At 43.1% G+C, this 23,794-nt stretch overlaps 1 protein-coding gene across 1 annotated transcript; it reads left to right on the top strand.

The window, feature by feature from the left end:
- The first annotated feature begins 682 nt into the window (after nt 1-682).
- On the top strand, nt 683-23,794 carry LOC141116638 (Fc receptor-like protein 5). The gene is made up of 5 exons (XM_073609030.1): nt 683-1,400; nt 7,366-7,683; nt 12,097-12,357; nt 19,143-19,418; nt 23,460-23,794. Exons 1-5 carry the CDS (start codon nt 683-685, stop codon nt 23,792-23,794), a joined length of 1,908 nt encoding a protein of 635 aa, XP_073465131.1.

Below are 23,794 nucleotides of genomic sequence, written 5' to 3'. Positions count from 1 at the left end.
TACAAATCCCTCCGCACAAGTCAGAACTCCCTTCGCCATTTCCCCAGCTTTCTCGATAACAAATGGCACACGCCAAGGATGCCCACTGTCACCCCTATTATTCGCACTTTGTGTCGAACCCCTAGCGGCATCTATCCGAGGTAATCAGGACATTAGGGGGATCCCCGTTAGAGGTCGGGAGTACAAGATCTCGTTGTTCGCGGACGACGTGATCCTCACCCTAACCCAACCTAGAATTTCCTTACCAAACTTACACGCAGAGTTGGACAGGTACGGTGCCCTGTCGGGCTATAAAATTAACACCTCTAAGTCAGAGGCCCTCCCAATCAACATCTCGGACACGGAAACGACACATCTGAAAGCAAATTTCACATATCACTGGAAAACCACCTCCTTAAAATACCTAGGGGTACATATCACTACAAAATTCAACACTTTATATCAGGAAAACTTCCCCCCCATATACCGTTCCATCAGAGCCCTACTAACATCCTGGAAAAAACACCATATTTCCCTGCTAGGTCGGATCGCAACGATTAAGATGACAATCCTCCCAAAACTACTCTACCTTTTCCAGACTCTACCCATCCCTGTCCCCCGCAACCACCTGAGTAAACTGCAATCTGACCTTTTTAAATTTACCTGGAACTACAAGAGACATAGGGTCCCTCGGTCGGTGATGATGGCGGCACGCTCGGACGGGGGTCTCGCGTTCCCCAATCTCATTAAATATTACCAAGCTACCCAATTGCGAGCTATAGCCTCCTGGTTTACTCAACGGTCCTATAATAGGTGGACGGAGATTGAAAAAATATGGCTAGCTCCAACCCACCCTAATAACCTACTATGGAACGCGAGGGCAGGGGTCCCCCCTGAGCGCCTACTGGGAGCCGTGTCCCATCTTAGCCGACTGTGGAATAAAATATCACATGAACATGAGTTGTCCTCAGAAAAATCGGTCTTAACATCTTTTATCTGCAACCCCAAAATCCCAGACAGCCTCACTCGCCAGATGTCTCACCCGTGGTCGTCACGGAACCTTTTCCACTATGGACACATAGTAGACCCAAGAACCCGCAGGCTATTGCCATACTCTGATCTCCAGACCAAATATGGCCTCCCACGTCAAGCCTTCTACAGCTACCTGCAAATACGCCATTATGCCCTGTCCATAGCGTCTGACCTACAGTTCTCCCCTCCAACGCCTTTCGAAAACCTGATTATGGGAGGTACAGCCCAGAAGGGCCTAATCTCTGATATTTACAAAATAATAAATGCCTACCCATTAGAAACCAAGGGTAAACATGCTTATATGATCAAATGGGAAAAGGCCCTCGAGGAGGAACTTCCAATGGAACAATGGCAGACGATATGGACCCAGGCGGCGAAAAGCTCCCTTTGTACGCTATACAAAGAAAACGCTTATAAAATAATCCTATACTGGTATATGACTCCGGATACCCTTCATGCCATATATCCCACCAGTTCCGACCGCTGTTGGCGCTGTCAGAAAGAAAAGGGAACACTCCTCCACATATATTGGAGCTGTCCACTGATCACTCCCTACTGGGCTGAGGTACACCGATTGCTGACCGGTCTTTTGGAAATACAGGTCCCCATGACTCCCAAGTCCTTCCTTCTAGGGGTCCTACAACTAAAAATCACTAAGCCATATAAAAAATTAATGCGCCATATTCTTACAGCGGCGAGATGTCTTGTCGCCCTACATTGGAAAAAAACTTCCCCCCCCACTCCTGAAGCCCTATACGCCAGGATTAAAGATGTGGAGTTGATGGAGCGGATGACGGCCAGAATACAGGACAGGCTGGAAGCACATAATAAAATATGGGAACTGTGGCACCTCCGGGAGGACCCACCTTGACAAGTAATCAAGTCACTATAACAACCACCCCCCCCCCTTCTTCTTTACCTTTCTACTCTTCTCCCCCCTCCCTTTTTCTTTACATTAAATGTTTAAATGACTTATATGGTTCTGAACAGTGATAAGAGAAGGATGAGAGAGAGTATTTCATATATGGCCTCTATTACCTACCCCCCCTTCCCCCTCCTTTTCCTCTCCTTTTCCTCATCCTTTCTTAAATTTTATTACTCATTGCATTTTATGTAATCTTGTAATACAAATTCAAAATAAAATGTTATTTGAAAAAAAAAAAAAAAAAAAATCTTCAAAGTTGTGGGCATGTTCTGTAAATTAAATGATGCAAATCCTCAAACAATCCATGTTAATTTTCAAGGTTGTGATTCAATAAAAAACACGAAAAATGCCAAGGGGGGTGAATGCTTTTGCAAGGCACTGTATATCCCACAGTTTGTAGACGCTATAACTTTTGTGCAAACCAATCAATATACGCTTATTGGGATTTTTTTTTTTTAAATGTAGCAGAATACATATTGACCTAAATTTATAAAGAAATATGATTTTTTTTTTTATTGGACATGTTTTTTAGTGGAAAGTAAAAAAAAATGTATTTATTTTTTTTCAAAATTGTCGGTCAAAATTAGTTTATAGTGCAAAAAATGAAAAAGACAGTGGTGATCAAATACCACCAAAAGAAAGCTCTATTTGTGGGAAAAAAATGACATCAATTTTATTTGGGCACAGAGTCGCAGAACTGCGCAATTGTCAGTTAAATTAACGCAGTGCCGTATCACAAAAAAATGGCCTGGTCATGAAGGGGGGTAAATCCTGCGAGGGTCAAGTGGTTAAGCAGTTAGAAGGAACACTAAACGAATGAAAATCCAAATATGTATTTTATTAGTTCCACAAATGACAACAGGGGAATTGTTTAGCCCCCAATATGTCTTACCTGCCTTGTGTTATCCTGATGTTTTTTGTGGAACAAATAAAATACATATTTGGACTGTTGTTAGTTTGGCATTCCTTGTGGCTCAGCTTCACATAGACTTCTCAAGCTGGTCGCCCCTGTCCTCCTGGCGTGGCTGATATTTTATCTCAGCAGTTATTAAAGCAGTTAGGAGCACCAAACGAATGAGATTCGAAATATGTATCTTATTAATTCCACAAATGACAACAGGGGAATTGTTTAGCCCCCAAAACGCTTTACTTGCCTTGTGTTATCCTGTTGTCATTTGTGGAATTAAAAAAATTTACATAATTGGACAGCTATTTGCTTGGCGTTGCTTGAGGCTCAACTTCACGTAGACTTTTCAGGCTGGTCAACCCCTGTCCCCAGGTATCCATCGCTCTGTGGAGAGCTGCCAAACTTAGGTCACTGGCCTCAAAGAAAGACCTTTTAATTACCCTTCAAGGATTTGCATACCTCTACCTCCATTTGGATTAGGAAGTTAGGCAGAGAAGTTGTCACAATCTACTCTGCCCAGTGCGAGTCCCTGCCACTGGGAGAATGGAAGTAGATATAACACAAGGTTTGCACGGAGTGCGGGGCTCCGGAACATTGATTCTGGATGGAGAAAGGTGGTTTTTCAACTTTCTCCAGGTTTTGGTATTACCAGATTGGGTTATGGAGTTTGGAAATTTCAAAGAGTTTTGGGAAGGGAAAAAATCTCCAATCCAGTGTCCAGGTCTTGCAGACGACCAGCTGGCTCAATGTGTAGGTGGGCACACTCGTTATGATGGTAGGCTTGGGCACAGCTCAGGGCTCCCATTATGGGACACGTGTGCTTCACTCAAGAGACAGTACTTCATGCTGGAGGAGAGATTCCTTGTCCATAGGACTAAGAGAGTCGAGACAACAAAACGAGTCTGGGAGACTGTAATAGCCGAGGATATAGGGGACTGAGAGAATCTGGCTTTTACAATGAGGTATGAGAGCACTTATTGGGAGGCCAGGGAATGGGCCCGTGCAGCAAGGTGCTAAAATTGAAACGTCTGAGAGATTCAGGAACTGAGAGAGGGACACAGAAATACAGAGGTACTGTCTAAGAAGGTCTGAAGGACCAGCCAAAAGCCAAGGCCAAAGCAGCGGTGCTACCGAAGAGAGAGCCAGGTGGCTTAGTATTTTTGTTACCTGTGTGTGACGGTGAACATCCCCTGTGTGGGCAACTGTTCCTGTTAATACTTTCATTGTGTTTTATAAAAGTGGGCCATTAAGTCTTAAAACCACAGTTTGGACTGGCATGGTTTTAGGTTTCTTCTACCACTGAACTAACAATCCCCAATATTACAACATATAATACTGTAACAAAAACATAATGCTGCCACCACCATGTTTCACGGTGGGGATGGTGTGTTCAGGGTGATGTTCAGTGTTAGTTTTCCACCACACATAGCATTTTACTTTTAGGCTAAAAAGTTCAATTTTGGTCTCATCTGACCAGAGCACCTTCTTCCACATGTTTGCTGTGTCCCCCACATGGCTTCTCACAAACTGCAAACGAGACATCTTATGGCTTTCTTTCAACAATGTCTTTCTTCTTGCCACTCTTTCATAAAGGTCAGATTTGTGGAGAGCACGACTAATAGTTGTCCTGTGGACAGATTCTCCCACCTGAACTGTGGATCTCTGCAGCTCCTCCAGAGTTACCATGGACCTCTTGGCTGCTTCTCTGATTAATACTCTCCTTGCCTAGCCTGTCAGTTTAGGTGGACGGCCATGTCTTGGTATGAATACCTTTTCAAGGCACTGTACAAGTGTACAAAAGATCTACAGTATGTGTTGTCCATTGTAATATTTTTGTTGTTGTTATTGTTGTCAATTGATTAATGATTCACCATTCTTCTTTTTTATAGTGGCAGCTATGCACAGAGCAGGTATGTAACCATCCCTTAATATGTTATATAATTATATAAATGGGGTTTATATTTCACTACTAAAGGGAAACAAAATTTAACAAAATAACTTTCTCTTACTTGCTGTTAAAAAAATATAAATTCAAAATTCATGCAGCTGCAGGCATCATTCAGATATCTTGTTTTTCTCCCGGAAATACCCTGCAAAGTAAAAACAATCATAGCAGCTGTTCAGCCACTTGATTGTTTTTACAGGCAGTGCTTGGGAGGGGATGCCCTCCCGCCGCCCCCCAGTGCTTCTACCAGCTTGAGCCGGAGAATGAGTCGGCCGGCGGGGGCCCTTTACCATAGAGCTGACCGAGGACCAGATGGTCCCCGGCCATCTCTATGACCTTTGGAGGCAGGGTGCAACTTTATGACATCACTTCTGGCCTCGACAGATGTAAACACTGCCGTGTTTTTAGCTGGAAAGGTTGAGGTCATGTTTTGGTTTTTATCACAGGCTACAGGAGAGATGTGGGTTCTTATAGAGCAGTGGTTCTCAATCTCAGTCCTCAAGTACCCCCAACTGGCCATGTTTTGGGAATTTCTCTTAGATACAATAGCTGTTCAAAATACCAAGCCATTGACTCTGATTTAAAGCACCCGTGCAAGATAAAGGAAAACCTGCAAACATGGCCTGTTGGGAGTACTTGAGAACTGAGTTTGAGAACCACTGCTATAGACCCTAGATCTCTCTGTAAAGAGGACCTGTCATGCACTATTCCTATCACAAGGGATGCTTACATTCCATGCAGACCAATTTGAGGCGTATGGTCTGAGCACTGACAGGCTGACCTCCCACCCCTTCAACCTCTGCAGCAATGCTGGCAGCACTCATATGTCTATTTCCCAAAGACAACCTCTGGATATGACGCTGAGCACGTGCACTCAACTTCTTTGGTTGTCCACGGCGAGGCCTGTTCCGAGAGGAACCTGTCCTGTTAAACTGCTGGCCACCGTGCTGCAGCTCAGTTTCAGGGTCTTGGCAATTTTTTTATAGCCTAGGCCATCTTTATGTAGAGCAACAATTCTTTTTTCAGAGAGTTCTTTGCCATGAGGTGCCATGTTGAACTTCCAGTGACCAGTATGAGAGAGTGAGAGCGATAACACCAAAATTTAACACACCTGCTCCCCATTCACACCTGAGACCTTGTAAAAACTAATGAGTCACATGACACCGGGGGAGTGAAAATGGCTAATTGGGCCCAATTTGGACATTTTCACTTAGGGGTGTACTCACTTTTGTTGCCAGCGGTTTAGACATTAATGGCTGTGTGTTGAGTTATTTTGAGGGGACAGCAAATTTACACTGTTATACAAGCTGTACACTCACTACTTTACATTGTAGACAAGTGTCATTTCTTCAGTGTTGTCACATGAAAAGATATGATAAAATATTTACAAAAATGTGAGGGGTGTACCAGGGGCGGACTGACCATTGAGCCACTCGGGCACTGCCCGAGAGCCCTGGGCCGCTAGGGGGCCCCACCAGGGTTGCCAGCCTCAGTAAAACCAGGGACAGTATGTATAAATCTGTGTTTTTTTTACATCTGTCTGTGTATACTGTGTGATTGTATACTGTGTGTGTGTATACTGTGTGGCCCCATAATCTCTGATTGCCTGGGGGCCCCATAATCTCCTATTTCCCGGGGCCCCGTGAGTTATCAGTCCGCCCCTGGGGTGTACTCACTTTTGTGAGATACTGTATATGTTACCAAGAAATTGGGATATTTATTGTTTTGTTTTTTTTTGCATTAAAAGTGTATTTTTTCCCCAAAAATTTTGTTTGGAAGTTCTGAGTAATTTTATAGCTAATAAATAAGATTTTAACATGTAGTAGAGGAGTGCCAGCATTGGCGTGGGCTGGAAGTGGTTAAAAAACTGTTTAAAACCCTAGGGAGATATATATATATATATAAAGAAAAAAAAACCCACAAGTTAATGAGGCAATTTAATTTAATGTAAGTACCCAAATTTGACTCAGTATCACCCTCATGCAGTCCATGCTCAGAGAGGGGGAGGGAGAAGCAGCACAAGGAGCCAGTCCGGTTGGGTAGCACAGAGGCTAAGTGGTTAGCAATTCTTCCTGGCAGCACTAGGGCTCATCGGTTCAAATCAGAATCATGGCACTACCTGCCTGGAGTTTGCATGTTCTCCCTGTGCCTGTGTGGGTTTCCTCTGGGTGCTCCAGCTTCCTCCCACACTCCAAAGATATGCTGGTAGGTTAAGTGGCTCCTGTCTGAAGTGGCCATTGTATGTTTGAGTTAGGGACATTAGATTGTAAGCTCCTTGCAGGGACTGGTATGAATATGCTGTATAAGAGCCTGAAATAATATGCAAAGATCCAAAGAGTGACATAGAGAGTTCATCACTGTGCTGTTTTTCCCTTCAATGTCCAGTCACAGGGTAAGTGAAACTGTAGCATTATCCTAGTCTGAAGCAGATTTATTGCACTGGTGGGACAACACTCATGGAACTAAAAAATTCAATAGCAAAAAAATAAAAATAAAAAATACTATTTAGAGAGGGTTGGCGCGGTCATTATAACTATTCCATAATATTTTTTTTAACTTGAACATCATGTTAAAAATGTATATCTACAGTATGCTTCATTCCAGAGTCTTCAAGAAGACCTGTGATCACCTTCACTCCATACTGGGACAAGATCTTCACAGGAGAGAATATAAGAATAACCTGCAATGTTAATGAGAATTTTATAAACATTCATAGCTATTACTGGGATTTTGATGCTAAAACTCACAAGTATCTCTGGTACAAGGATGGTACAGAGATACAACATACAGGTCAGACCTTTGTAATTCTATCAGCAGCAACATGGGACAGTGGAAGCTACCAGTGTGAAGTCTTTAATATTCTAAGCGACCCTGTCAGACTGGATGTCAGTCATGGTGAGTAACGGATCCTATTTATTCACTTTGTAGGGTTACTTGTAGGAGCCTGAGAATATTAAACGTTTTAAGGATAAGTCCACCCAAAGTTGATGTCTGACTTACAATATCTCTGAGTACACCCCTCACATTTTTGTAAATATTTTGTTCTATCTTTTCATGTGACAACACTGAAGAAACGACACTTTGCTACAATGTAAAGTAGTGAGTGTACAGCTTGTATAACAGTGTAAATTTGCTGTCCCCTCAAAATAACTCAACACACAGCCATTAATGTCTAAACCGCTGGCAACAAAAGTGAGTACACCCCTAAGTGAAAATGTCCAAATTGGGCCCAAAGTGTCAATATTTTGTGTGGCCTCCATTATTTTCCAGCACTACCTTAACCCTCTTGGGTATGGAGTTCACCAGAGCTCCACAGGTTGCCACCTCTTCCACTCCTCCATGACGACATCATGTAGCTGGTGGATGTTAGAGACCTTGCGCTCCTCCACCTTCCGTTTGAGGATGCCCCACAGAGGCTCAATAGGGTTTAGGTCTGGAGACATGCTTGGACAGTCCATAACCTTTACCCCCAGCTTCTTTAGCAAGGCAGTGGTCATCTTGGAGGTGTGTTTCGGGTCGTTATCATGTTGGAATACTGCCCTGCGGCCCAGTCTCTGAAGGGCAGGGATCATGCTCTGCTTCAGTATATCACAGTACATGTTGCCATTCATGGTTCCCTCAATGAACTGTAGCTCCCCAGTGCTGGCAGCACTCATGCAGCCCCAGACCATGACACTCCCACCACCATGCTTGACTGTAGGCTCTAGGCAAGACACACTTGTCTTTGTACTCCTCACCTGATTGCCGCCACACAGGCTTGACACCATCTGAACCAAAAAAGTTTATCTTGGTCTCATCAGACCACAGGACATGGTTCCAGTAATCCATGTCCTTAGACTGCTTGTCTTCAGCAAACTGTTTGTGGGCTTTCTTATGCATCATCTTCAGAAGAGGCTTCCCTCTGGGGCGACAGCCATGCACACTAATTTGATACAGTGTGCGGCGTATGGTCTGAGCACTGACAGGCTGACCCCCCACCCCTTCAACCTCTGCAGCAATGCTGGCAGGACTCATACGTCTATTTCCCAAAGACAACCTCTGGATATGACGCTGAGCATGTGCACTCAACTACTTTAATTGACCATGGCGAGGCCTGTTCTGAGTGGAACCTGTCCTGTTAAACTGCTGTTTGATCTTGGTCACTGTGCTGCAGCTCAGTTTCAGGGTCTTGGCAATCTTTATGTAGAGCAACAATTCTTTTTTTCAGATCCCTTAGAGCAGTGGTCATCAACCATGTCCTCAGGGCCCACTAACAGGCCAGGTTTGCAAGATAACTGAAATACATCACAGGTGATATCATTTGCTACTCAGTGATTGCAGTATTCTAGTCTGCATCTAATACATAAAACCTGGCCTGTTAGTGGGCCCTGAGGACAGGGTTGATGACCACTGCCTTAGAGAGTTCTTTGCCATGAGGTGCCATGTTGAACTTCCAGTGACCAGTATGAGAGAGTGAGAGCGATAACACCAAATTTAACACACCTGCTCCCCATTCACACCTGAGACCTTGTAACACTAACGAGTCACATGACACCGGGGAGGGAAAATGGCTAATTGGGCCCAATTTGGACAATTTCACATAGGGGTGTACTCACTTTTGTTGCCAGTGGTTTAGACATTAATGGCTGTGTGTTGAGTTATTTTGAGGGGACAGCAAATTTACACTGTTATACGAGCTGTACACTCACTACTTTACATTGTAGTAAAGTGTAATTTCTTCAGTGTTGGCCACATGAAAAGATAGAATAAAATATTTCCAAAAAATGTGAGGGGTGTACTCACTTATGTGATATACTGTATGGGAGGAGATGGTCAGGATGAATACCTTTTCCTTTGTGGCAGACCTCTTGTACAGATAAAGTTCCACACAGGTAAGATGTATCCAGGTTTTTCTGCAACCTGGTTACAGTATATCTCTCTCAGGCTATAGTATGGTGCTTCACTGTGCCCTACTAGCAGTCTTCATCTGCTTCCCAGTTGATACTCATAAACAAACGTCGGCAACAAGGTGAAGACAAAAAAGAAAAATCAAGGAAGTAAAATGTTCCATAGCACGACCCACGCTAAGGTGTTTCAGTCCAGAAAAATACCTTTTTCATAGCCTTGTTGCCAATGTAAATTCATGAGTATCTCTTGTATAGAAACACATTGGATCGACAAATCAGTTGCTGAAATATATTTTCCCACTTATACATTCATTCTTTGCTGCCATATTTTTAGGAGGCTCTTTTCTCTGTGTGATACAAGGTACACTGTTTAGCCACAGGGGGCATTGAACACAATACTACAGGGTCATTGTGCTGCCAGGGACAGGGGGTAAGTTATTCCCAGGGGTATTGTCAGTGGTGTATTTAGGTTTTGTGCTGCCCTAGGCCTGACTAAACTCGTGCACCCCCTAATTTAAATATGACCCACCCCTTCCTGTTAAGGCCACACCCCTTGCTGTTTAAGACCTGCCCTGAAATTTTCGAGTGGGGACACTAGTTCTGAGGGCCGGGGGGGGGGGGCAATGGATTCCCTTAATTTGCATAGATTTCCTCTCACTTCCTGTTTGGCTATGGGGCAGGAAGTGAAGGGAAATCTCTGCATTGGGACAGGGATGGTAAAAAAATAAACTGTGCAAGCCGGCGGGGACTCTTTCTGTGCTGCCCCCCTGCAGAGTACTGCCCTAGGCCTGGGCCTTGTTGGCCTAGGCCAGGATACAGCGTTGGGTATTGTGCTACTAAGTCAGGAATGGGGCGAGTGATACTTCACCAGGCTGTGTAATATTGAACGAGGAGAGTAATACTCTTCAGGGATGCAGGTGCATTCCAAAGGACATTAAGATGCTGAGCCAAGAATGTGGGAACAGGGGCATTCCAAATCTTAAGGTCAGAGGCTGCCTATTGCATATCATAAAATATATACAGTATAAGCCTATACTGTGCACAGGGATAAAGCACATGCTCAGAGGTTGGATGCTTTCTCAGTTTATTCCACGATCATCCAAGACGGTAGGAACAGGTGTATTCCAAAGGACATTGAGATACTGAGCCAGGGATGTGGGAACAGGTGTATTTCAAAGGACATTGAGGTACTAAGCCAAGGATATGGTAACAGGGGTATTCCAAAGGACATTGAAGTACTGAGCCATGGATGTGGGAACAGGGGTATTCCAAAGGACATTGAGATACTGAGCCAAAGATGTGGCAACAGGGGTATTTTAAAGGACATTGAGGTACTCAGTCAAGGATGTGGGAACAGGGGTATTCCAAAGGACATTGGGATGCTGACCAAAGGATGTGGGAACAGGGGTATTCTAAAGGACATTGAAATGCTGAGCCAAGGATGTGCAAACAGGGGTATTCCATAGGACATTGAGATACTGAACCAAGGATGTTGGAACAGGGGTATTCCAAACAACATTGGGATACTGACCGAAGGATGTGGGAACAGGGGTATTCTAAATGACATTGAAATGCTGAGCCAGGGATGTGCAAACAGGGGTATTCCATAAGACATAGAGATACTGAACCAATGTGTGGGAACAGGGGTATTCCAAACGACATTGGGATACTGAGTCAAGGATGTGGGAACAGGTGTATTCCAAAGGACATCCAGATATTGAGCCAAGTATGTGTGAACAGGTATATTCCAAAGGACATTGAAATACTCCTGTTCTCACATCCTTGGCTCAGTATCTCAAAGGACACTGAGATACTGAACCAAGAATGTGGGAAAAGATGTATTCCAAAGGACACTGAGATACTGAACCAAGAATGTGGGAAAAGATGTATTCCAAAGGACATTGAGATGCTGAGCCAAGGATGTGGAAACAGGGGTATGCAAAAATATTGCTCATGCAAAATGCCTTGGCTTTTCTACTGAGTGTCCCGGGTGTCCTTTGCAGTAACTGTTGCCATTCCTGGACAAAAGTCTTCGGATTCCTGACCAAAACACCTATATGAGCTGGTTACACATCCAATTCCAAAACCATAGGCATTAATATGGAGTCCTCCCTCCCCATACCCACTGTATTAACTGCTAAAACTTTAAAATCTTATAGCGCTGGAGAGGGCCTTTGGTATATGGCTTCTTCATTCTCAGTCTAGCATACGACACAACCTATTGAAGGAGGAGTAACCCAACCAGAGGTCTAGCCTGGTTGAACAGGGTGTGATATTATGAGTGGGGGCAGTATGGACGAGTAAAATACCCTTAAAAGTATCTCAGCTAAACTCCACTTTCCTTCAGCCAGTATGGAAGGGTATAGAATACTCTTCAGGAAACCTTACTCTCATACACATCATACGTATTGCTTTGTTTCAGACTGGATAATCCTACAGGCTTCTCCCTATGTTTATGAAGATGCCAATGTAACTCTGAGATGTCACCATTATCCCGGATATTCTGCAAGACAAACTATATTTTATAAGGATAATGCTGTAATACGAGACTGGGGGTCTGATCATTTGTTACATATCGCAAATGTAAGCCTGGAAAGGTCTGGAAGATATAAATGCACTAAAAGCATTTTTCACGATTTAATGTATTATCAGCACTCTGCAGAAATGTTTTTATCTGTAAAAGGTAAGTCCTATGAAAACTTTGATCCATTCCAGTTTTGGTAAAGAATATCTAAAACACAATGCTTTCAATTATATATTTTACAAACTAAAATGAAGAAAATATTTACCTACAATTAAGCCCCGTACACACGGTCGGACTTTGTTCGGACATTCCGACAACAAAATCCTAGGATTTTTTCCGACGGATGTTGGCTCAAACTTGTCTTGCATACACACGGTCGCACAAAGTTGTCGGAAAATCCGATCGTTCTGAACGCGGTGACGTAAAACACGTACGTCAGGACTATAACCCTTTCATGACTAAGCCTATTTTTGAAATTTGGTGTTTACAAGTTAAAATCCGTATTTTTTGCTAGAAAATTACTTAGAACCCCCAAACATTATATATATTTTTTTAGAAGAGAATCTAGAGAATAAAATGGCGATTGTTGCAATATTTTTTATCACACGGTATTTGTGCAGCGGTGTTTTAAACGCAAATTTTTGGAAAAGTGACACTTTCATGAATTTTAAAAAATCCAAACAGTAAAGTTACCCCAATTTTTTTGTATAATGTGAAAGATGATGTTACGCCGAGTAAATAGATACCAAACATGTCACCCTTTATAATTGCACGCACTCGTGGAATGGCGACGAACTACGGTACCTATATATTTCCACAGGCGACGCTTTAAAAATTTTTTACGGTTATCAGGTTTGAGCTACAGAGGAGGTCTAGGGCTAGAATTATTGCTCTCACTCTGACGATCGCGGCGATACCTCACATGTGTGGTTTGAACACCGTTTACATATGCGGGCGCGACTTCCATATGCGTTTTCTTCGCTGCGCGAGCTCGCGGGGACAGGGGCACTTTAAAAATTTTTTTTTTTTTTTTTTATTTATTTTATTTATTTTTGTACTTTTATAAATTGTGTTTAAAAATTTTTTTTTTTTTTTTTACTTTTATTGCTGTCACAAGCAATGTAAACATCCCTTGTGACAGTAATAGGTGGTGACAGGTACTCTTTATGGAGGGATGGGGGGTCTAAAAGACCCCCCATCCCTCCTTTACACTTCAAAGTATTCAGATCGCCGAAAACGGCGATTCTGAATACTGTGTACTTTTTTAAATTCGGCGCCATTGGCAGCCGAGTAAACGGGAAGTGACGTCATGACGTCGCTTCCGCGTTTACAATTAGAAGGCTGGAACGAAGCCACTCACAGCTTCGTTCCAGCCCGCCCCCAGCCGCCGAAGATTCCCGATTGGACACCGGGCCTCCCGATCGCACGGGAGGCCCGGTAACAGCGGCGGGAGGCGGCGGGAGGGGGGGGATGTCCCCTCCCGCTCCTCCGGTATAACAGCCGAGCGGCTTTTAGCCACATCGGTTGTTATACTCGGGTAGCCGATCGCCCGCTGAAAACAACGGTACCGGGATGATGCCTGCAGCTGCGGGCATCATCCCGGTATAACCCCGGAAAGCCGAGTACGCATATGTGCGTATGGTCGGCGGGAAGGGGATAAACGGGGCAGTGGCCAATAGCTTTCTTCTCTTTATTTATTCTGAGCATGCGTGGCACTTTGTCCGTTGGATTTGTATACACACGATCGGAATTTCCGACAACGGATTTTGTTGTCGGAAAATTTTATATCCTGCTCTCAAACTTTGTGTGTCGGAAAATCCGATGGAAAATGTGTGATGGAGCCCACACACGGTCAGAATTTCTGACAACAAGGTCCTATCACACATTTTCCGTCGGAAAATCCGACCGTGTGTACGGGGCATTAGAGCGTGTAGCCCTCATTTGGTGGTGGTGGTCGGGGGGGTTCTGAGAAATGGCCTTCCCCAAATATGGTGCTAAACCTGTAGGTAAATAAGAGAATCAGAACGTTCACTAAGTGTAATGCCCGGTACACACGAAATGTTGGATGTGATCTTGTTGGCTGAAAGTCCGCCCGTGTGTATGCTCCATCGAACATTTGTTGTCGGACTTTCCACCAACAAATGTTGGCTAGCAGGTTCTCAAATTTTCCACCAACAAAACTTTGTTGTCGGACTTTCCGATCTTGTGTACACAAGTCCGACACACAAAAGTTCACGCATGCTCGGAATCAAGCAGAAGGAGCCGCACTGGCTATTGAACTTCCTTTTTCTCGGCTCGTCGTACGTCTTGTACGTCACCACGTTCTCACGTTCGTAATTGTTGGCCAACATTTGTGTGACCGTGTGTATGCAAGACAAGTTGGAGCCAACCACCTTCGAACAAAAATCCACGGTTTTGTTGTCGGAAAGTCTGATCGTGTGTACGGGGCAGAAGGGTGGGTTTGATTATAAAGTTGGCAGTGTCTCTACAAAGGACAGGGCCTCTGTGAACAGAGGGGATTCCGTTACTGAAAAATTAATCAGTAATCTAATAAAAATAATTGGAAGCAGAAGAACTACTGCAACCAGCATATAACATTAACCACTTTCCGACTGTATCATGCAGATATACTGCGGCACAATGGCTCTCCTGCGCGAAATCCCGTACGGGTGCGTCCTACCCGTTTCCAGCCACCATATGCCCCGTGCGTGTGCACGGCGGGGGACCCGATGCACGAGCGCCAGTGTGGGGATTTGTGTGTGTAACCAAACAAATCCCTGTGGTGTCAGAGGAGAGGAGACATGTCTTTGTTCCTACTATGTAGGAACAGCGAAATGTCTCCTTTGCTACTCAGTCCTAGGGAACATACAATTAACCCCTTGATCGCCCCCTTTTGTTAACTCCTTCCCTGCCAGTGACATTTACACAGTAATTAATGCATATTTATAGCTCTGATCGCTGTATAAATGTCAATGGTCCCAAAAAAGTGTCAAAAGTCTCAGATCTGTCCGTCGCAATGTCGCAGTACTGCTAAACAGCGCAGATCACCGCCATTACTAGTAAAAAAGATACTAAAAATGCCATAAAAATGCCATAAGTCTTTCCCATAGTTTGTAGACGCTATAACTTTTGCGCAAACCAATCAATATACGCTTATTGCGATTTTTTTTACCAAAAATATGTAGAAGGATATATATTGGCCTAAACTGATGAAGAAATTTGTTTTTAAGAAAAAAATTTTATGGATATTTATTATAGCAAAAAGTAAAAAATATTGTTTTTTTTTTTTTTTTTCAAAATTGTTGCACTTTTTTGTTTATATCGCAAAAAATAAAAAACGCAGAGGTGATCAAATACCACCAAAAGAAATCTCTATTTGTGGGAAAAAAAGGATGCAAATTTTGTTTAGGTACAGCATTGAATGACCGCGCAATTGTCAATTAAATCGACACAGTACCAAATTGTAAAACGTGTTTTGATCAGGTAGGGGGTAAAATCTTCAGGAGCTGAAGAGGTTAATCATAAGCATATAACTATATTTCCAAAAGTATTGGGATGCCTGCCTTTACACGCCCATGAACTTCAAAGGCATCCCAGTCTAATATTGAGTTGGCCCACCCTTTGCAGCTATAATATCTTGAACTCTTCTGGGAAGGCTGTCCACAAGGTTTAGGAGTGTGTCTATGGAAATGTTTGACAATTCTTCCAGAAGCACATTTGTGAGGTCAGGCACTGATGTGGACGAGAAGGCCTGGCTCGCAGTGTCCACTCTAATTCATCCCAAAGGTGTTTTATCCAATTGAGGTCAGGACTCTGTGCAGTCCAGTCAAGTTCCTCCACCCCAAACTCTCTCATCCATGTCTTTATGGACCTTGCTTTGTGCACTGGTGCCCAGTCATGTTGGAACAGGAAGGAGCCATCCCCAAACTGTTCCCACGGAGTTGGGAGCATGAAATTGTCCAAAATGTCTTGGTATGCTGATGCCTTAAGTGTTCCCCTTCACGGGAACTAAGGGGCAAAGCCCAAACCCCTGAAAAACAACCCTGCACCATAATCCCCCCTCCACCAAATGATTTGGATCAGTGCACATAGCAAGGTCCATAAGGACATAGATGAGTGAGTTTGGGGTGGAGGAACTTGACTGGCCTGCACAGAGTCCTGACCTCAACCCGGTAGAACCCCTTTGGGATGAATTAGAGTGGAGACTGCGAGCCAGGCCTTCTCGTCCAACATCGATGCCTGACCCCTGAATGGTCAAACATTCCCATAGACACACTCCTAAACCTTGTGGACAGCCTTCCCAGAAGAATTGAAGCTGTTATAGTTGCAAGGGGTGGACCAACTCAATATTGGACCCTACAGACTAAGACTGGGATGCCATTAAAGTTCATGTGCGTGTAAAGTCAGGCATCCCAATACTTTTGTTAATATAGTGTATCACTCAGGGTCTCTATTTGTGAGATGCCTGCACCCAGTTAGCACACCTGTATAGAAATAATACAAGAGATATATATATATATATATATATATATATATATATATTATATATATATATATATATATATATATATATATATATATATATATATATATATATATATATATATATATATATATATATATATATATATAAAAGACATTATTAACAGTACATACATCCATTGTAAAAACAGGCATTATAAGTAAAATGGCCGATAGGAGTCCTGGTGGAATTGTGCACATACTGTATACTGGGGTATATATAGTTATTAATAGAGATACCTCCAGATGAATGTAGCAGCAAAGCCCAGTGGCAGGGATCCCTGAGGATGATGTATCGGAGGCCTAAAGACAAGATCAGAGGTCCCAGAAGAGATTCACCAACCGTTGTCCAACCAGCTTGGGATGGAGCTTCTCATCAGCAGGACCTGTGGTGTTGCACTGGAACCGGAGTAGCCTCTCCTGAGTTTCGAGCCCAAAGCTAAAACTAGCTATATAATCCCAAAACCAGAAGTGACAGGGATGACTAGAATAGCAGGAGCTGCATATAAACTATATTACAACAAGCAGGTTCACCTACCAATATACAGGAAGATGACCACTACACATACAATAGCACAGACCTAGCTATCTGACACGGTGTATGTGAAATAATAAAAAAGGACAGGACAGAGAGACCGCATCACAAGGATTTAGATATACACTCAGTCACTGCATGTAAACTAATAGATCATAGGAATACTTGCATCCCCTTCTGGCTTGGGGATTAGCAGCAAGGACAGGACATAATGTGGCTGAGACCTTCTCTGTCTCTCCCTACTTCCTCATTCAGGATCCCACAACCCAGCCAGCAAAGGCAAGAAATGATGTACATAATTATACATAACATTGTGATAATGGCAGCTAACAGTTAAGGGCAGTAGACCCCTACAAGTGTTAAAAGAAAACATGACAGTTTTTTGGGGTGGTTTTGGAAGCATTAAAAAAAAAAAAAAAAAAAACACTGATTGGGTGGGGTATGGAATTGGCTTTAGTTAAACACAAAGAACCAGAATAGGTTCCTTCTTAACCACTTAAGGACCAGCCTCATTTTGGATTTTAGGTGTTTACATGTTTACAGGTTTATTTGCTAGAAAATTACTTAGAACCCCCAAACATTATATATGTTTTTTTTTTCTAACACCCTAGAGAATAAAATGGCGGTCGTTGCAATACTTTTTTTTGCACCGTATTTGCGCAGTGGTCTTATAAACGCACTTTTTTGTGGAAAAAATGCACTTTTTTGAATAAAAAAATAAGACAACAGTAAAGTTAGCCCAATTTTTTTTTTATATTGTGAAATATAATGTTACGCCAAGTAAATTGATAACAAACATGTCACCCTTCAAAATTGCGCCCGCTCGTGGAATGGCGTCAAACTTTTACCAACAAAAATCTCCATAGGCGACATTTAAAAAAATTCTACAAGTTGCATGTTTTGTGTTACAGAGGAGGTCTAGGGCTAGAATTATTTCTCTCGCTCTACCGGTCGCGGCGATACCTCACATGTGTCGTTTGACCACCGTTTTCATATGCGGGCGCTACTCGCGTATGCGTTCGCTTCTGCGCGCGAGTTCATCGGGACGGGGGGTTTTAAAAAAAAAGAAAAATTATTCTTATTATTTATCTTACATTATTTTATTTATTTTTACACTGTTTAAAAAAAAAAAAAAATAAAGTGTGTCACTTTTATTCCTATTACAAGGAATGTAAACATCCCTTGTAATAGAAAAAAGCATGACAGGACCTCTTAAATATGAGATCTGGGGAAAAAAAGACCTCAGATCTCATATTTACTCAAATGCAATAAAAAAAAAAGTCATTAAAAAAATGACATTGAAAAAAATATGCCTTTAAGAGGCGTGGGCGGAAGTGACGTTTCGACGTCGCTTACACCCAGCAGGGTCATGGAGGCGAGTGGGCGCCATCTTAGCCTCACTCGTCTCCAGGCACAGAAGAGAGAAGGACGCGATCGCCTCCGCCGCTACCAACGGCTCCGGTAAGCGGCGGAGGGCACCAGATCGGGGCGGGAGGGGGGGGCCCCTCGCCCGCCACCGATAAAAGTAATCTCGCGGCGAATCCGCCGCTGGGACCACTTTTATCAGAAAGCCGAAAATGGGGATATCGGGGTTATGGCAGCTAGCTGCTGCCATAACAATGATATCCACCGTCAAAGTTTGGACGTGCATCGGCGTGCGGCGGTCCGGAACTGGTTAATACTAGCCAAGCCAAAAGATCTAAACTTTTTTATACACATTAGTAAAATAATGATGGCCCATTGTGTGATATTTAATCCTTTACAGAACTGTACATGAAATAAAAGTGAACCCATTTCCGATAGGGGACAGTACAACGTATTGGGGTTCATTTGTTCATTCACTTGGTAATATATCACACTCGTTATTGATTTTTTTTTTTTTTCCTAGAGTTGTTCACCTCTCCAAATTTGTCGGCGTCTCCAGACTCCGTGTTAGAAGGAGAGGAAGTGACTCTAACATGTGACACGAATCTCAGTCTGTTAAGAGAGGAGTCAGAACTGCAGTTTGCCTTCTACAAAAATGGACGGGAAATTCAAAGATTCAATTCCTCTCGTTCTTATGAAATTCAGTCCATTGAGTTAGAGGATTCTGGGAATTATTCCTGTGAAGTGGCTCTTGGTGAAGCGAGAAAGAGAAGCCAAGAACTTGTTTTTAACGTTAATGGTAAGTATAAGCCAAGGTTTGATAAATAAGGTAAACTATCAAAAAATCAGTAACAGTCCACAGAAAGAAGTGGACTTTAGGAGTAGCCTTGGGCAAAAGTTTATGGACACGCGACCATCACACTTATTGGGCATCTCATTCCATTAACACTTTTCCTGTCACTGACATATGGCATACGTTGATGGCAAGCAGAGGATTTTACACAAGTGTGGCACCCTCCTCATGTAGAGTACAGTAAGTTGCTAGATAAATTCAGTTTGGCTCTCCTATAACCAGAGGAGTAGGGGTTAATTATTGAGGGCTGTTCAGTGTTTCACAGGTTCCTTCTCTGTTACTTTCCCATTTTCTAGAGAATTCTAGAATCAACATGGGAGGAAGGACAGAGCATGCAGCCTGAATATTTATGGAACTCTAGCCAATCCCTGAGGAAGTTTGCCCAGTAGCTGGTTGGAGGGCCCATAAATGACCTGAGGCCTGAGCAGCAGGGTGCAGAGTTTCTGAGTCTAGTCCTGCAGGAGGAGACCACTATGCAGGGGGTTCTACCGCTGGGGCTGAGCCTAAAGGAAGACACCAAGGTCCAACCTAGGCTTAGCTGGGAGGCCTATTCACAGGTTTGAGCAGTGGCGGCTGGTGCTCAAAATTTTTTTGGGGGGGCGCAAACAAACTGAAAAATGTAACTGTTAGTAATGCAGGACTGTAAATAGCCATTTATCAGGTGATTATGTATCATTGTTTCTAGATATAACTGTGCCAATCAATTACAGCCTCACTGTGCCCGTCAATCACATCCAGATTTCAAGTAAAATAAAATAAAACCACTCAACATAAAGTGTCCTCATCAGAGCCCCCTTTTACATCAGATGTTCCAATCAGAGTCCCCTTTACAGCAGTTGTCCAAATCAGAGTATCCCTTTACAACAGGTGTCCCCATCAGCATTCCCCTATAAATCAGGTGTCCCCATCAGCATTCCCCTATAAATCAGGTGTCCTCATCAGAGTCCCTCTTTACATCAGGTGTCCCCATCAGAGACCCCCTATACATCAGCTGTCCCAATCAGAGTCCTCCTTTACATCAGATGTCCCCAATCAGAGTCCTCCTTTACATCAGATGTCCCCAATCAGAGTCCTCTTTTACATCAGATGTCCCCAATCAGAGTCCTCTTTTACATCAGATGTCCCTTCTCCCCCATCCCCCTTTACATCAGATGTCCCTTCTCCCCCATCCCCCTCGTACTCACAGCTCTCACAGCAAGTCGCCTGTCATCCACCTTCGGACCGGCCAGGATGAGTCAGAGAAAACGGAAGGCACAGGAACTGCCAATCACACTCCACAGCAGGGAACAATACTATAGAGGGAGTGTTCAGGAGTTTAGGGCGCAGAGCTCTTTGCCCCTAGAGGACTTTCTAAAGGAAGCCAATAGAGCTTCTTGTTTGCAATCACATGATTGCGAACACATCATGATTCCCATAGCAGCTGTGTGTCCGGCGTCCTGCACACACTTAAAGGGCCATTTAAAAAAAAGAAATTCAGTAAATGCAGCACATCATGCTTCCCATAAACCTGTGTGTCTGGCATCCCACCACACACTTAAAGGGCCAGTATTTTTTTTTATGATGAGTAGCTTAGGAGGGGGTGAGGGGGCGGCACCCCTGCGTCCCCTATGGGCGGGCCGCCACTGGGTTTGATTCTGGGGATCAAGTCGGGGCTGCTCACTCCAGAGAGCCAGGAGGAAGTTGGTGGGAAAGAGCCCAGTTGTCCTATGGTGGTGTGATTCTACACCTCCCTCACTAGGAAGAAATTGGTGGATATCAGCAGAAGGCAACAGATAAACTTGTGGCTATATACAGTCAGGTCCATAAATATTGGGACATCCACACAATTCTAATTTTTTTGGCTCTATACACCACCACAATGGATTTGAAATGAAACTAACAAGATGTGATTTAACTGCAGACTTTCAGCTTTAATTTGAGGGTATTTACATCCAAATCAGGTGAATGGTGTAGGAATTACAACAGTTTGTATATGTGCCTCCCACTTTTTAAGGGGCCAAAAGTAATGGGACAGATTAACAGTCATCCATCAAACTTTCACTTTTTAATACTTGGTTGCAAATCCTTTGCAGTCAATTACAGCCTGAAGTCTGGAACGCATAGACATCACCAGACGCTGGGTTTCACCCCTGGTGATGCTCTGCCAGGCCTCTACTGCAACTGTCTTCAGTTCCTGCTTGTTCTTGGGGCATTTTCTCTTCAGTTTTGTCTTCAGCAAGTGAAATGCATGCTCAATCGGATTCAGGTCAGGTGTTGACTTGGCCATTGCATAACATTCCACTTCTTTCCCTTAAAAAACTCTTTGGTTGCTTTCGCAGTATTCTTCGGGTCATTGTCCATCTGCACTGTGAAGCGCCGTCCAATGAGTTCTGAATCATTTTGCTGAATATGAGCAGTTCCTTTCCTTCTCCATACTCCTCTCTTCCCATCACTCTGGTACAAGTTGATCTTGGTCTCATCTGTCCATAGGATGTTGTTCCAGAACTGTGAAGGCTTTTTTAGTTGTTGTTTGGCAAACTCTTATCTGGCCTTCCTGTTTTTGAGGCTCACCAATGGTTTACATGTTGTGGTGAACCCTCTGTGTTCACTCTGGTGAAGTCTTCTCTTGATTGTTGACTTTGACACACATACACCTACCTCCTGGAGAGTGTTCTTGATCTGGCCAACTGTTGTGAAGGGTGTTTTCTTCACTAGGGAAAGAATTCTTCGGTCATCCACCACAGTTGTTTTCCGTGATATTCCGGGTCTTTTGGTGTTGCTGAGCTCACCGGTGCATTCTATCTTTTTAAGGATGTTCCAAACTGATGATTTGGCCACACCTAATGTTTTTGCTATCTCTCTGATGGGTTTGTTTTGTTTTTTCAGCCTAATGATGGCTTGCTTCACTGATAGTGACAGCTCTTTGGATCTCATATTGAGAGTTGACAGCAACAGATTCCAAATGCAAATAGCAAACTTGAAATGAACTCTGGACCTTTAATCTGCTCCTTATAAATGGAATAATGAGGGAATAACACACACCTGGCCATGGAACAGCTGAGCAGCCAATTGTCCCATTACTTTAGGTCCCTTGAAAAGTGGGAGGCACATATACAAACTTTTGTAATTCCTACACCGTTCACCTGATTTGGATGTAAATACCCTCAAATTAAAGCTGAAAGTCTGCAGTTAAAGCACATCTTGCTTGTTTCATTTTAAATCAATTGTGGTGGTGTATAGAGACAAAAAGATTAGAATTGTGTCCCAATATTTATGGACCTGACTGTAGATGATGACAGCTTGGGGAGCTGTCATCTGGTGAGCAGTACCATCAGGATTGTTCATGTAGGCTGAATCCGTCAGGATTTTATTTTCACTGAGTGGCAGGCATAGTGAACGATGATGGATTTACAACGAGGGACATTTTTTCGGGATTTAACATTTTTTAATAATAGACGTATCAGAGGTTTGGGTGTCTTTATTTCTATGTTACATTAAAAAAATGAAATGTTTATAAATTAAATAAAATATAAAAAAAAAATTCAAGCATCCACACCCCTTACCCCATGCACGCACGTGAATGCAACCGCACACGTAGGACCTGCACTTGCATGTAAACGTATGTATGGAGATTGCACCAGGTACTGCCATTTTTCACCATTTCAGGGATGCGTGCAAAAAGTGTGAAAATATAGGTGTGATAAATAGCCACGCAAATATTGTGCAACTTTTACAACTGCATTTTATTCTGCAGGATCTTTGCTTTTTAGAGAATATATAATGCTTGGGGGGTTAATGTAAATAAAAAAAGTAAAGTCTAGCAAAAAAAGGGTGATTTTAATATGTTTATGTAGAATGAAAAAAAATTGCCCTGGACAGTAAGTGGTTAAAAATAAAGTATCACGAATACTAATACGCAATGGTAATATCATCGATTCAGACGAGTTTCTTCTTTTTAGAACATATGAAACCAGTAATGTACTTAACTTCCATTGTTCTTTCTTTTAGAGTTTTTCACTGATCCAAAAATAAAGCAAAACAAAATCGAAAAAAACCTAGATGTCATAATAGAAGGAGACGACATGAACCTGATCTGTCACACGAAATTTCATTGGCCAAACACCCTGGAGTACGCATTCTACAAAGACGGGCGGAATGTCAAGAATTTCAGTCCATCCAATGAATATGCAGCCAAACCGTCCAAGGCACAGGACTCTGGGAATTATGCGTGTGAAGTACATATGCCCTATCTAAAATTAAGAAAGAGAAGTAAAGAGGTCTACATTCATATACAAGGTGAGCAGAATGGGGCATGTTGTCCTAGGAGAGAAGATAGAGCTTGA

Source organism: Aquarana catesbeiana, linkage group LG13 (assembly GCF_042186555.1).
Source record: "Aquarana catesbeiana isolate 2022-GZ linkage group LG13, ASM4218655v1, whole genome shotgun sequence".
In the NCBI taxonomy this organism is placed as follows: domain Eukaryota; kingdom Metazoa; phylum Chordata; class Amphibia; order Anura; family Ranidae; genus Aquarana; species Aquarana catesbeiana.
The sequence above is the reverse complement of the archived record's forward strand: the minus strand, read 5'-3'. Positions and strand labels throughout refer to the sequence as shown.

Bases quoted from the DNA above. Each gene is read 5' to 3' on its own strand.
- LOC141116638 (XM_073609030.1), top strand. From the start codon at position 683: ATGGCGGCACGCTCGGACGGGGGTCTCGCGTTCCCCAATCTCATTAAA. The intron at 1,401-7,365 runs GTACGCTATACA...CATGTTAAAAAT, and splicing joins GGCGGCGAAAAGCTCCCTTT to GTATATCTACAGTATGCTTC. The intron at 19,419-23,459 runs GTAAGTATAAGC...TCTTTCTTTTAG, and splicing joins ACTTGTTTTTAACGTTAATG to AGTTTTTCACTGATCCAAAA.